Source organism: Ovis aries, chromosome 8, assembly GCF_016772045.2.
Source record: "Ovis aries strain OAR_USU_Benz2616 breed Rambouillet chromosome 8, ARS-UI_Ramb_v3.0, whole genome shotgun sequence".
In the NCBI taxonomy this organism is placed as follows: Eukaryota; Metazoa; Chordata; class Mammalia; order Artiodactyla; family Bovidae; genus Ovis; species Ovis aries.
The window spans coordinates 77,143,750-77,158,737 of NC_056061.1; the positions used below are offsets into that span (position 1 = coordinate 77,143,750).

General features: G+C 42.3%; 1 protein-coding gene across 33 annotated transcripts in view; it reads right to left on the reverse strand.

The window, feature by feature from the left end:
- The window catches only part of SYNE1 (spectrin repeat containing nuclear envelope protein 1), a 492,315-nt gene that overhangs the window by 234,605 nt on the left and 242,722 nt on the right, over positions 1–14,988 (reverse strand). For all 33 annotated transcript variants that reach the window (XM_060419830.1, XM_060419826.1, XM_060419828.1 and 30 more), the window contains 7 exons: positions 12,062–12,205; positions 11,606–11,761; positions 9,927–10,091; positions 8,180–8,352; positions 7,027–7,180; positions 4,606–4,749; positions 3,429–3,593 (listed from right to left, as the gene is read on the reverse strand). In XM_060419830.1, the coding sequence (XP_060275813.1) occupies positions 3,429–3,593; positions 4,606–4,749; positions 7,027–7,180; positions 8,180–8,352; positions 9,927–10,091; positions 11,606–11,761; positions 12,062–12,205 (1,101 nt within the window). The remainder of the gene's footprint in view (positions 1–3,428; positions 3,594–4,605; positions 4,750–7,026; positions 7,181–8,179; positions 8,353–9,926; positions 10,092–11,605; positions 11,762–12,061; positions 12,206–14,988) is intronic.

Here is a 14,988-nt window from a genome sequence, read left to right on the forward strand (position 1 = left end):
AAAGAGCCTAAGTCTTCTTGCTTGACATTGAATTTGATACTGAATGGGATCAGAGCTCCACTTTTAGCTGAGAAAAGAACAATAGACCTTCTTTCTGCTGAGGAGGGATTCTTTGTTGAAGCTGTTCTAGGGAATGTGATAGTTAAGAGAAGCTAGCCCTGGAGGGTACAGGGCATATAAACCTGCAAGGCTGAATTATCACACGTGCCCATCAGTTATGTGCACGCGTGCTAAGTCACTTCAGTGGTGTCTGACACTTTGCCACCCCATGGACTGCAGCCCACCAAGCTCTTCTGTCCTTGGGATTCTCCAGGCAAGAATACTAGAGTGGGTTGTAATGCCTTCCTTCAGGGGATCTTCCCAACCCAGGAATGGAATTCATGTCTCTTATGTGTCCTGCACAATATCTATATATATTTGGCAGGAGGGTTCTTTACCACTAGCAGCCCCTGGGAAGCCCCCCGCCCATCAGGTACTCCTAGGTACAAACATATTTCCCTCCACCAAAGCATAGTCCCGGAAATGCATCCTACAAATTTTGTATGAACCAAGTTTTTAAGAGCATCAGCTATTTTTGATAGAAAAATCATAACCTTGAAGGTGTTGGCAAAACACTATCTCCTTGTGTTACTTGATCTGATCATCTAAGGTTGAAAGGGGCCAGGTCAAATCCCACCAAGAGTGTTAAAAGTACCATCACATTTATTTAGAATACAATATTATTCTTAAAAATCTTTAATACTAATGAAATTGCTGATATCTGACCACTTTTACCTACAGAAATAGTGATCTTCTATAGTTCAGACTATAGATACACTTTCCTCAGCTATGATATCACTACAAAAATGTTGTAATTGGAAAAGAAGGACAATTTATATGGTAAAATATTAATCAATATAACCACAAACTTTATTTCAAAATTTTAAAAAAATTAAAGCTAATTTTGTACAATCTCTTTCCTTAATTCAGGAGTTGACAAACTTTTTCTGTAAAGGGCTGGATAGTAAATATTTTAGGCTTTGTGGGCCATACAATCTCTGCTGAAGCTACTTAACTATGTAATCTTGCTATCTGTGGCATCAAAGTAGCCATAGATGCTACATAGATGAACAGGTGTGTCTATGTTTCAGTTTAAAGAACAGCTTCCGGGATACAGTGTACTGATCTGTGCCCTAGTTAATCTCAATGTATCACCCTTTCCCTATTTTACAGCAGTTTTCACTATTCTACAAATCACTACTGTATTAGAGAAATTCTTATATATCCCACATTTCAAGGATTTATTCTGAGAGGGAAATATGGTTCAATATATCTTTTTAAAATTTACTTAGTTTTATTTTTTGGCTGTGCTGTGCAGCATGGGGGATCTTAGTTGCCTGACCAGGGATCAAACCCATAGCCGCTGCAGTGGAAGTATGGAGTCTTAACTCCTGGACCGCCAGGGAAGTCCCCAAAGGTACTAGTTTAGAATCTGGTCTCAATATTTTAAAAATCTCTATGTTCTATGATCCAAATTAAACGGTTGGTGACTACAAAAGGAGCCTGGCAGACTGTAGCCCACTAGGCTCCTCTATCCATGGAATTCTCCAGGAAAGAATACTGGAGTGGGTTGCTATTTCCTTCTCCAGGGGATCTTCCTGACTCAGGGACTGAACCCATGTCTCTTATGTCTCCTGCATTGGCAGGCAGGTTCTTTTTACCACTAGTGCCACCTGGGAAGCCCAAATACAAAATAATTTTAAATGTGGTCCACACTGCTGGCAGACCCCCAGATCACTAAGCCAGCTGTGGGACATTAGGGCCCCAAAGGAGTTCTGCTGTGCAGGTGGCATGTCACCCTTCTCCACCACCAGTTTTGGCCTCTAGTGTCTCCCCTCTTTTATTAAAATTTGTGGTGACTCATAATAAGACAGTGTCAATAAGAATTAATACACATTGAAATGAGAGGTTGGAGTCTGGTTTTGGTTTGAGCCAGAATAACGTTGACTGAAGTGAGATGTTTTCTTCTGGAACAGGAGAAATATCTGCTGATGACAAGTGACCTCTTGGCCCAGTTCCTCCACAGAAGTCTGGAGAGCTTGGTATTTGCTTGCCAAGAAAGTCTGCAGTGAATGCTGGGAGAGGTCATAGACAGAAAAGAAAGCCCATTTGGCTAAGATAAATTATAACAGCTAAACCTAAGAGACCTGGATATGCTACTATTAAAAATAAAATGGATGAGATCCTTAAAGAAGCTAATGAAACTGTGAGCCTTCCAACCTCTACTATATATTTATTTCACGAACAGACTACTGTTCAAGTAAGATTTTCCTCCCATCTCATTTAATCCTTCCTCAGAAAACGGAGTCAGGGAAGCTCTTCTCTGCCCAAAGTCATCCAGGACCAGGTCTCACCGTGAATCGGAGTTTGAACTTCCTAATCCCAACCCTGCACTCCTGCCATTATTCAATTCTCCCTGAGAGCCACTGAAATAGGCAGAAATGTTATATGTCAATGACCACCTCAGTCCTGCTTTTCCACCTTGTTTGAGCAGTGGGTAGATCTTGCCCAATCCTGAACCAATTCCAGTGAGGGCTGACAGCGGAAGTTCCAACACGGAGCTGTCTTACTGGCCTTTCTCTCCATTCTCTACTATGTGTCTGGTCTCCCCTTCTTGGGAACCCCCTGATGGCTACCTATTGCTGCAGGTAAGATTAGGGGCTCTCTCTGATGCTTCCATAAGATCCCCAATAATAGAGTCGTTCTATTATTGTCCTCATCACATTGTTTGTAATGATCCATCAGCGGGTCTGAACTTTAGAATGCAAGTTCTTTGAAAGCAGTAATAATATTTTAATTATCTTTACCGGCAGTAGCAATAAGTCAATGGGTTAGGACCACATTGCCCATGAGGTTTGCCATCTCGCCCTGAATCACAGGCTGCTGGCCTGAGTACTGGTACTTTTCTTACTTCCTTGAATTTCTTCTTCTAGGTCCCTGACTCTAGGCCTGTATCCTCAGCAATGTGGGTGATTTGGGTTAAAACCAAAGGGCCTACGATGGTGCCACCAACTTGAATTTGAGAAGTGTCACACGCTGTTGACTCCTGCAGCTGTGTCCCACATCTAATTCAGTCCTTTAGGGAGCAACAGGCAGGTGGGCCTGTTAACACCATAAATTAGACCACTAGCCATTCCTATCAGAGGCCACCCTGTAGCTGGACAAAGTCCTCAAGTCCCAGTCCTGCTAAGTCTGAACTACCTACCAAATGATTTCGACTAGCATTCTCTATTGAGGTCCCAGAACGCTCTAGATCAGACCGTACTAGGATGTCACTTAATATATATCAGCTATTTATAGGCTTTAAGGTCATATCGACTTCTCACTTAAAATAATGGTTCCATATTCAGAATGAGAAGTCCTTTGTTTCACGATGAAGCGGACTTTACCTGAAGGTCCCGCAGTGCTGTCTCATGAGTGTGCGCGTCCCCTTCCAGAACTGAGTACCGATCAAGCTTCTCTTGCTCTTTCTCAAGCCAAGCTTCAAATGCCTTCAAGTCTCTCTGATACTCTTGGTGCAGGCGAACTAGTTTTTCCGACTTGGTTACTGCTTCCTGTTGTTAGCATTTCAGATGATTAAGATGGGAAAACATTACTATAGTCCGCGGTTTACATGGACCGTTAAGAATTCACTTTTGTAATATTAGAAAAGCATGATTATTAAATCATTAAAACATGAATCATTTCCTAGAAGAATAAAATGTCAAGATTTATGTAAAGAAAAAAACATAATATGAGTAAAAAGGAAAGTGAAAGTCACACACAGAGTCATTTCTGACTCTTTGCCATCCCATGACTGTAGCCTGCCTGGCTGGCTCCTCTGTCCATGCACTTCTCCAGGCAAGAGTACTGGTGTGGGTTGCTATTTCTTTCACCAGGAAATCTTCCCAACCAGGAGCCAAACCCAGGTCTCCTACATTGCAGGCAGATTCTTTACCAACTGAGCCACCAGAGGGGATCATAAAGATCATTTCATTAACTTCTTGATCTCTGGATTCCTTATGAAATGTAAAATGGATATTCAAAAAATGAATTAATGTTATTTGTCATAAAAATACATTTTTGCTAATGAAGAAAACTGAAATTTTCATATTGTTCCTTGAGTGAGAATTTGGATTCACTGTAGATTCAATTTTCCATGTACTCTAACAAAGTAGGCTGTGCTCTGAAAAGTTCTTTTTATTTTCTTTGTGAGATTTAAGCAAAGAATGATAAATATTATTGGCAATTTTTCCCTGCTTTAGAAAGTCTTCATCACCAGACACATGAAGATATTTATGATTCTTCCTTATGAAGCTCCCCCCAATTTTTTTTTTCAATAGGTACATTTGGAGGACTTTTTAGTTGAGAACTATTTTCCTCCAATAACTTTCATATCCTAACAATAGTTGAGAGTTTTTGTTTGCTTTGCCAGTAGGGTATTCCAAGTATTAAAATTCATTTTGCTTTTTTTGTCCTATTTGCTTTCACAAGCCTGTCATTTCCCCCAAACAAATGAGTCTTTAATAAGCACAACTCCAAACACCCCTCCTTCAGTAGGTCTGCATGGAACACAGTGAGCCGTACCTTGGTCCGCTCTCTGATGGCTCTGTACCGTTCCTGCAGGTCCTGGAATTCTAACTGGGTGACATAGTGCTCCGTCATGCCAGCCCCTTTCACTTCAATGGTCTCCAGTAAGCTGCCGTGACTCAGCACTTCTTCGTTTAATAACTAGAGAACATTTTTTTAAAAAAATAAAGGAATCACTGCGTATATCGTCATATCGATGTTAACTTGTAAAATCAGTATATTTTAACTGCATAGCTGACAAGTGATCTCAGGTTATCTATCTGCAGTCTACACTCTATCCACCATCTATCTCTACATAGATATATGAATGGTGTGTGTATTTGATATCGGGCCCATAACTTTATCTGAGTGGACTTGGAAATCTCAAATTTAATTTGTCCAAATTTGGCTCCTGAGCACTACTCCATTCCCATCCATCCCCAGCCACCACCGAACCTCCTTCCACTCGGTCTTTTTGTCAAACAGTAAATGCTACCGTTCTCACCCAGCTAATCAACTGAGAACACTGGAGTCACCCTTTGTCCCTCCATCCATGGTGAGATCCTGTTAGTTCCGTCTCTTCACTGTGTCCTGACATGTGTCCTCCTGCTCCTGCAAGCCCCCTGGCCCCTGCTGCTATCATCTTTTCCTTGGACTTTTGTGATATCCTGCTGGGCAGATTCCCTGCCCCCAGCTCCTGCACTGTTCCTTTGTCCACCTTCCACACAGCAGCTTGAGTGATAAAAGGCTTTAATATTCTAAAGGGGATCGTTTTGCTGTTCAGTTCAAAGCATTGATTATCTTCTCCAGGCTGCGGGGATCAATTGTGAAATCCACAGGCTTGGATCCTCGTAACAACGTGAGATCTGGTCCTGCCACCTCCACCACGTCACCTGGACATCCACTCATTGAGTCTCTGCTCCAGTAACAGCCAGCCTTTCTTACAGTTCCCTTTTATCCAACCCAGGTTCTCTCCTCCCCAGGGACCATGGACATGTGGATGATCCCATCTGAAACCCTCCTTTCCCACCTCCTCCCCAACCTGATTTCTCTGCACTGAATTCCTGAGGGCATCATCTCCATCTCCTCTTTCAAGAGGCCTTTCCTGTCCCTCCCCACCCCCGACTCCTTGATGTCTTTATCAACCCAATCCCAATAAATCTCTCATCACTCTCAACGTTTTCTTCATATCACTCATCCTCAGTTATAATCATTTACTTATTCAATCATTCTCGAATGAGTCCATGTGCAACCTCCAGAGTGAAACCTTGGTCTGTTTTATTTACCTAGAATCAAGCACAATGCCTGCATGTAACAAGTTCTCTGTAGTATTTGTTGACTAGATGAATAATGTAACAAATTAAGTAATCATCATAATAATACTATGAAGTCAATAATTATAATTATATGAATTTTCAGATGCAAACAACAGAGCCAGAAATGTTAAGTGGCTTGGCATAGGTCATGCAAGGCCATTTAGTTATTCAGCTAACCTTTACTTAGCATTTGTTCTGTGTCAGAGAGCCACGTGCATAGGATAAGAAGAAAATTGAGCAACTTTATCCACTGAGAGAGAGAGCAATGTAAGTATAGAGTCTATAAAATTCATCAAGAGATGAGAAAGACAGAGAACAGAAGAACTAATTTAGCCTCCAGTGGTGGTGGTTCTGAGCAAAGATGGGGGCTTTTGAACTAATTCAGAAAGTTAAGTACAAGGTTGCTAGGTACAAGGGTAGAGCTAAGGTATTCTGTGAAAAACGGAAGATGTGACAGAAAAAAAAGTTTTACTTCCTAAGGATGAACAGGCTAAAGATACCAAAAGTTATTTGTAGTTGTTGTCTAGTTGCTAAGTCATGTCTGACTCTTTTGCGCCCCCATGGAGTGTAGGTCACCAGACTTATTTGTCCATGGGATTTTCCAAGCAAGAATACAGGAGTGGGTTGATACTTCTTTCTCAAGGGGATCTTCCCAACCCAGGGACTGAATATACATCTCCCGCATTGGCAGGTGGATTCTTCACCACTGAGTCACTAGGGAAGCCTGATTAAAACAAAGTACAAGTTGCCAAACTTTAAATATTTCATAAAACATAGGTCTATGAAGTTTTCCTGGAAAGGGACATTTTCATTCATTAATAAAACAGCCACAAACAAAAGTTTGTTTAAGAAGCCATTAGAAATTACAGTAAACTCCCCCAACAGAGTTCACCTATGTGGACGGCCCTAGCCTATAGATGGGCATGTTTTTGTAGTTGCTCATTCGTGTCTGACTCTTTGCAACCCCATGGACGGTAGCCTACCAGGCACTTCTGTCCATGGGGATTCTCCAGGGAAGAATACTGGAGTAGGTTGCCATTTCCTTCTCCAGAATGTTTTTGTATAGCCATGGCAATTCTGAAGCACAGGCAGAGGACAAATCGAATGTGAAACCCAGCCCCACCTTGGCCTTCCCTAGAGCTGCTGTTTTCTCCCGCAGTTCCGCGTGCTGCCTCTCAGACTCGTTCAGGCTGGCCTCCATGCCGTCCATCCAGCTGGAAAACTGTCGAACATCATCCTGGTAACTTGTCCACTTAGAAAGAGCTCCTTCAAGTTGACTGAAAGGTAATTGAAAGGACAGTAATCTACACTGAGAAGCCGTCTGCATGCAGGCTGCCTGATCTCTATCACCCTATCTGCTCTGTCCACTTCCCCAGCAGGAAGCCCATAGATCAGGTCAGGGCAGGCTTGAGCGGGGCTGAATGGTCACAGCTTATCAAATCCAAGCCTGGGTCTCTGGAAAGCACAACTTTGAGAAGCAAAGGATGGTGAAGTCCAGGCTGACAGGTGGAGAAGTGGGACAGGACATCAAACTTGGATTCAGTAAAAAAGTCACGTGAGATGCTGGAAGAGGTCTGAAGGCGAAAGGAGAGATGTCCCAAGGAAGGCTTTTCTTGAGCCAAGACTCAAGAAAATAAGGGTATCAATATTTAATTCCACCAGAGGAGAGAAACAAAAAAGGAATAAAAGACAGGAAACTGACTCAGGGCAATTTGTTTACAAACATTCCAGCTTCACCCCTCACCCCTTTGCTCTCCATGGGTAATCTCCAGAGACCTCTGTCTATACTGGCTCCCAGCAGTGCCTTTTGTGGGGGTAAATTCCAGCTCCCACCCTTTACTGACTGCCCTTTTTTCCTCATGGCTCTTTCCCACCACCCACGGGTGTGTTCTGGGGCTACTTCCCAAGGAAACAGTTTCATTTTAACTAATACATCTTCCCATAATGAAACATTTATTTATCCTGTGGTTTTTTTAAGCAGTGAACACCAACATGTAGTTATGTAGTTATAGTTGCATAAAAACACAGACACAGTACTGCAGGTCAACGTAAATGCAAGGTCGCACCTGCCACTTTCTTTTCTTCCAAGAAGAAAAAAGAAAAGAAAGGAGGGAGGGAATGAAGGAAGGAAGGAGGCCAAAAATAAGGGAGCAGGGCAATAGAGAGAGTGAAAGAGACACCAAGAGAGGACAGGGGAAACCCTGTACAGTGTGTTACTGAGCTCTTCTGTAGATCTTTTAGCAATGACTTGGCAGTAGCCCTTCAGCTTCACTAACCTTTTACAACGAATTGCTGCAGACAAAAGGGACGCCCACATATCCTTCACACTCGCCAGCTGCTGCTGAATGGCAGGGACGCCTTCCGGGGAGGTGTTCTGAAGGACAGATTCCCCTCTGGTCACTATCATCTTCATCTGGATCTCTTTTTCCTGTTTCACTGATAACAGAGCCTGTAAAAGCCCATACAGAAGTCCTTTGTCATCTGTATGTTTAACATGGCTAGCTTTAAATGTTTCAGAGTCCCTGTGCATAGCGGATGACCTGCAGTCCTGTTGAGCCCTGGATCTCTTGGGCTGATCGGAAGGAGGCCAGGAGAGTCACTGGCTGGTGGTATCAGGAACCAGTAACCAGTCACCCACTGGTCTCCAAGTGGCCTTGGCCTTTCAGATCTTTATTATTCTCTGAATGAACAATCCCTGATTGCCACTGAAGTTTAAGTTCACTGTTTTTTAATAAGCGAAAAATAGACAACAATAGGATTCCTAAATTCTCAAAGATCACAGGATGAAGAGCTCTATGAATGTTAACAACAAACTGAAAGAAACAGATAAATTCATAGCCTATATTAATTTATGCATTTCAAGTTCTTCACAAGCACTGTTCTTTTTCTATATAAGAAAGATGCTTGAATTCAAAGTTATAAAACTGGTGTTTATCACCTAAAAGGTAAAGGTTCATCTCTCTCCCTCATCTGGACCTTGCCCATCTCTGCAGATTGAGATTCAGCCACTCCTGGCCATCAGCTTCTGCCGCAGCAGAAAGGAAGTGCTAGCAGCGACTCACACACCACACCATTGGCTTTCTTCAGCTTCTGCTCATTGGGTTCCATCCTCAAGTCTCAGGTTTCCTGAGAAATCTGCTCCAACTCTCAATCAACACCATCCCCATCTCAGCTCCATCAGCACGCCCCATCTGCTATTACTGTCTCCTGTGCCTCAGCCTCTAGCCTCAGACTATAAAATCCTGAGGATAATGACCATACTTTATTCATTTTTCAATCCTCGGTATCAAGACAGAGTGCCAGTCTCCTAGAAGACACTCAGTGTATAAATGACAGGTGAATGAATGAAGAATGATGGCCTTACCACAAACGTAAACTCATGTTGAATGAATTTCTTATGATGGGAGAAGAATGGACTAACTGATACAAGCAGGCAAGTTAACTGAACAAGATGGGAACTGTTTCTGCCTGATAAAATGTTTCATTGAGGTATTTTCTCAGAATAGATATGTCTGTTATCTCTTGAAACTAGCCTATTCACTGGCCATATCAAGCAAGTAACCACCTTTGGGTTGTTATTTCTATTTTTGTAAAGTATTGATGGGCAAGTCTATCTGGGCTCAAATGATTTGGGAATGCTTAGGCAAGGCCTCCCTGTGTCAACAGGATCATAACAGCAAAGTATTCTTGGATTTCTTTTTTTTTCTTTTTAATATTTTATTATGTTTTCATTTATTTGGTGCATAGAGTCTTAGCTGTGGCACACGGACTCTTTTGTTATAGCACACATATTCTCTAGTTGTGGTGTGCAGGCTTTGAGATGCTCCACGGCATGTGGCATCTTAGTTTCCTGACTGGGAATCCAACCAGTGTCCCCTGAATTGCAAAGCAGATTCCTAACCACCGGACCACCAGAGAAGTCCCCATTCTTGGGCTTCTTATCACACCAGGCAGATGGAGAGTTGAGAAATTTTGAGAAAAACAAATTCTGTAAATGAGAGACATTTCTTGTAAAAGACACACCTCAAGCTTGAGCATCCTGCTGTCCAGCACACTCTTGTCAGAGGTCGGGTGGCAGTACGAGTCCAACATGTGGACCGTGTCCGTCATCCAGTCCTGCAGGTCTTTAATTCCCAGGGAGAACTGATTGTGTTCCGCAACAATCCTATCCAGTCTTGACACTTTCTCCTAGAAATGACAGAGACCGTCATCCAGCTGTCCCTTCCATAGAGGCTTCACAGCCTACAGCTATGCAGACTGTAAAGCTAACCCCTGGTCTAAATAACTGTGATCAGCTATAGGTTCGTACTCTGCATAGATATGATAAAGCCTGTGTTAATCTGTGAGATGGGAAATAGCTTTCTAAAGAGTAAAACTTTGAAGATAATCAGGTCAAGAAGCAGAAAGATTACAATGACAATTTACTGCCCTTCAATTTACTTGCCCTTTATGACAACTGGGGATACTTTTCAGAAATTTCATTAGTTCATTCCTCACACCTTGTCTGGGAAACCCACTGAAGTAGTTTCTGCTTTCAGATCTTCATATTTGGGTCAATACCGCATACTCACGTGACCTACGTGATGGCCAATTCAAAAAAACCCAATTATCTGAGATTTTGTAATACCCCTAAATTGGGACCATAAATGTGGATTTATTTATTAATTAAAGTTAACATCCAACACAATGAAGATTTTATGAATATAATTTTTAGCACATAAAGCATTTGAATATCTGTTGATTTTTTGGTACCTAAATAAATACAAAGCAATAGAAAGATGGTCTTAATTTACTCTAGATTTTCTGAATTTATGCCAGATTTTCTAAAAACAAAAAAAGTAACAAAAATAGGTCTAAACATAGTCTCTTCACTCCCAGGCTAATACTATATGACTGTCTCAACGATGTTTTAGTGGGGATGCAAACAGCAGGCCAGGAGTAAGCCCACACTCAAACAGGTGAAGCCAAGTTCCAGCAGATTCCCTACATCCTCAGATCTGAAATGCAAAAGAGAAGTATAGGGAACAAATGTCACAAGGCCGTAAAATTCAAGGTGGTCTGGCCCTCCGCAGTTCAGGATGGGTCTGCTGAATGCTCTAAGTGAGGTCACTGTCGGATCCCATTTACTTTTTTTCTAAGTTGTTAGAAAAGAACGTTCATCTGTTCTTTCAGCTGATGGGAATCACTGCCAATTTTGAGCTCTGCTCCAGAATCTGAACTGAAACTCTCAATCAATGCATCTTTGATGACTATGTAATAAATATAAAGAATTGAGACAAATGAAAACAAAAAGTACTATCCGCAAAACTCACTCTTGCTGAGTCCACTAAAATTTAAAAATAGCTTCAAATTTCTGTTTTTTTGAAAGTAGTTTAATCTGTGTATCTTTAGACCCAGTACTCTGAAGTCTGCCTTCTATTTATGCTTTGAGTCTTCAAAATAAGAGCTCTGGGGAACCATTTCAGGATTAAAGGGAATACTTGGTGTAACCACAGAGATGGAAAGTCTCTTGGATGTTTGAAACCTCCCTTACTGTTTTCAGACAAGCACGTTGAGATGACGCAGCGCACATGTTTGGCCGGGGTTGCAAGGCTAGGAAGAGCACTTACACGCCTCAGCCCTGCCCCGGGGGCCCCCGGGACACCCGGGCCCCAGCTCTGCACCAGGACGCACACTCACACACAGCACATGGCAGGCGTTACCTTTGTTACATTGCTTAGCGCTAGATACTGAGAAGACAGCTGCGACACCCGGTGCATAAAGCTCCTGCTGGCCGCCTGGCCCTCCCACAGCTGCTGAGCTTTCTCTTTCAGCCTGCGGAGCTGAGGCTCGTAGCAGTTTATTTCCTCAAGGACAGACTGAAAAGCACAAGCAAGTCACTATTAAGAGGCTGCGGAAGAGCACACGGCAGACAGAGCTTTGGCCCCAGGACTGCGGAAACAAACCCTGGAGAGTAATAGACATGGCCCAAAGGCGTTATTATTTCCAAGCTACACACAATGGAGGGCTCCAGAACCGGACAGATTACACCTCAAAGGAAAGCGGGAGCTCTGAACTCAGGAAAGGGTGCACCCAATCTCAAGACAGCACCGTCTAACTCCAGGGTGCCCGAATGCCTCTGATCTGAAGGCGGGTCAGACCGGCCAGGGGCTCGTCACCTGCAGCTTCTGCTGTTCTCGTCTCTTGGCTGGCAGATCATACAGGCGATTGCTGCTTTCATGAACCATCTTCTCGGTCTTACTCAGCCAGTCCTGTACAGGCTCAGCACTTACTTCAAAGTCCTTCATTTGGATCTTTAGATTCTATGAGGTTTTAGATAGTGTTAGGGACCAAAAAAAAAAAAAAAAAAGTTAATAGTAAGTCTACAGTCTTAATTTCCTCATTCATAAAATAGAAATATGGTGATGAAGACTAAACACATTAATACATGCTAAGCGGGCACCTACAACAGCTTCACCTTCACTGTTTTGGCAGCTCTAGCCTCTCTCTTGAACATCACACTTATGTTCATTCCTGTTTTCCTGGCCATTACCCACTGGTTATCTTGCAGGCCCATTAAATTTAATATATATTAAACTGAATGAATCTTTCTATCTCTTCCCCAAACACTTTTTCTACCATATTCAAGACTCCCCTAATGGCATCATCATTCAAGCTATCTTCCAAATGAGAAACTAAAGACTTAAACTTAACTTCTTCTTCCTCGAGCCCCTTGTTAAATCAGCTATCAAATCCTGCCATGTTTTCTCTTAGAGAGAAATCCTTCATCCATTATCATTTCTTTAATCCAGGCCCTTGTCTCTTTCATCTGGACCATTTTGAAAAGCTTTCTCTGGTCTTCCAGCTACTTAACTATTTACCATTCTGGTCTACACTATGGCTAGAGAGTCAAGATATTTGTCTCTGAAAGACCAGTAGATTCTTCACTCAGCTTTTTTTAATCTTAGAATTAAGCCCTAGTGTCCTAAAACATTCTTTGTATGTAATGAACTAAAAGGGGCTTCCCTCATAGCTCAGTTGGTAAATCATCTGCCTGCAATGCAGGAAACCTGGGTTCGATTCCTAGGTCAGAAAGATTCCCTGGAGAAGGAAATGGCAACCCACTCCAGTATGCTTGCCTGGAGAATCCCATGGACAGAAGAGCCTGACAGGCTACAGTCCACAGGACCGCAAGAGTTGGACACGACTTAGCGACTAAACCGCCACCAGGGAACTAATAATGTCTCTTCTATGCATCTAGAATGGTGTGGGTTAGGTTGCATCCTTGGGAAAACTGAGAAAATAAGTGCTGTTCTGGGGTTCAGAAAAGGAATCCTATCCGAGTATGCAAGACATTCTACTATCAGGTCCTAATCTTCATCCTTGGTCTTATGTTTGTTGCTCTTCCCACAATATTTCACTTGAATGCCAAACATCTCAAAGTCTCCCACTAATAGCTGACACTTAACACCCTGGCCCTGCACATTCACTTCCTTCTAACTGAAATGCACGGAGGCCTCTGCAAATTCAAAGAATGTTTAGTTTCCAGATTCAATTAGAATGTCGCCTTTCTGGATACCTTCCTTGATTTCTCCAAACAGAGTCAGTTGCATCCTTCTTTGAGTGATTCCCACATTCTGAGTACACCTATATTGCAACCATTGATTTTTATACTGTTTCCCTCTCCCTGAGGAGAAGGGAAGAAGGTTGCTGCTACTGCTGCTGCTAAGTCGCTTCAGTCGTGTTCAACTCTGTGCGACCCCAGAGACGGCAGCCCACCAGGCTCCCCCATCCTTGGGATTCTCCAGGCAAGAACACTGGAGTGGGTTGCCATTTGAAGGAAAGGTTAATACTTTCATATTCCTAATGTAGTGCTTGGCACATAATAAGTGTTACTATGTGTATTATTGTGTGTATTAATATAAGTGAAGGAAGAAAGGAGGGAAGACAGGAAGGAAGGAAGGGAGATAGGCAGGAAGGAAGGAAAAAGAGAAGGAAAGAAAGAAGGAAGAAAAATAAGAAAAGCAGGAAGGCAAGCAATGGCTGACCTACTACTGGACATTTCTTGAATTAGGTAACCTCATTATACTATATGCACCGCTTTCGACAGAAGATGCTCAGGCCACACGGCACTAATGATCCCTGCAGGGTTGAGAGCAAATTTCTAGGCACTGCAAGATGGTTCTCTTATCTGTGTCAGATGCTCAATTGTGTCCGACTCTTTGTAACCCCATGGACTGTAGCCTACTAGGCACTTCTGTTCATGGGATTTTACAGGCAAGAATATTGGAGTGGGTTATCATTTCCTTCTCCAGGGGATCTTCCCAACCCACGGATTGAATCTATATCTCCTGTTGCTTCTTCATTGCAGGCAGACTGTTTACCACTTGAGCCATCTGGGCCTCTGCAAAATGGTTATTACTCTCTATTACATGGAGGATGCCTGCCACGAAATGATAGCCACTATTACAGGAGAGAACTACGATGGTCTCTGGTTAGGGAAGAATTGAGGAAACATGCATTTTCTCTTTCCAGATATTAATTCTCTATTATTAGTTTTCCATCCTTCATTGATTATGGCCATAATTAAATTAAGGCTCTCTTCTGCTAGGAAGCATTTTAAAAGGAAAAAAATAAAATACTTGCCATGATGCTTAACTTTCCTCTAAGAGAAGAGTTGGTACACAAAAGAGATTATTTCAAGAAAAAAAATAATTGCATTATGGGGTAATTATGACTATAATAAATTCAAGTTATGTTATCCCTAGGTAAAATAAAATTATTTTGTCTCTCTATATACTGAACTCCTAAAATCTACTATTTAGTACTTGGTATCTGCATTAGTTATAACACACTGTCTCATCCATAGCATTTTGCAGCCTTGCGTGGATATTTCTGTTCAGTTCTCCTAGAACAACTTTCACAAATGAAGGACTTCAAGTGAAGATTAAATGATATTGCCTAAAACTAAAACCAGTTGTTCCTGATGGGCGGGTGCATGGGCAAGCCTGTGATAACTGCCTCTATCATGAAGGAAGCTATTAAATTCCTCAGTGAGGTTCACACTTCAACACAGAGCTGATTCTTAAGGTTATCCAGTTATCCA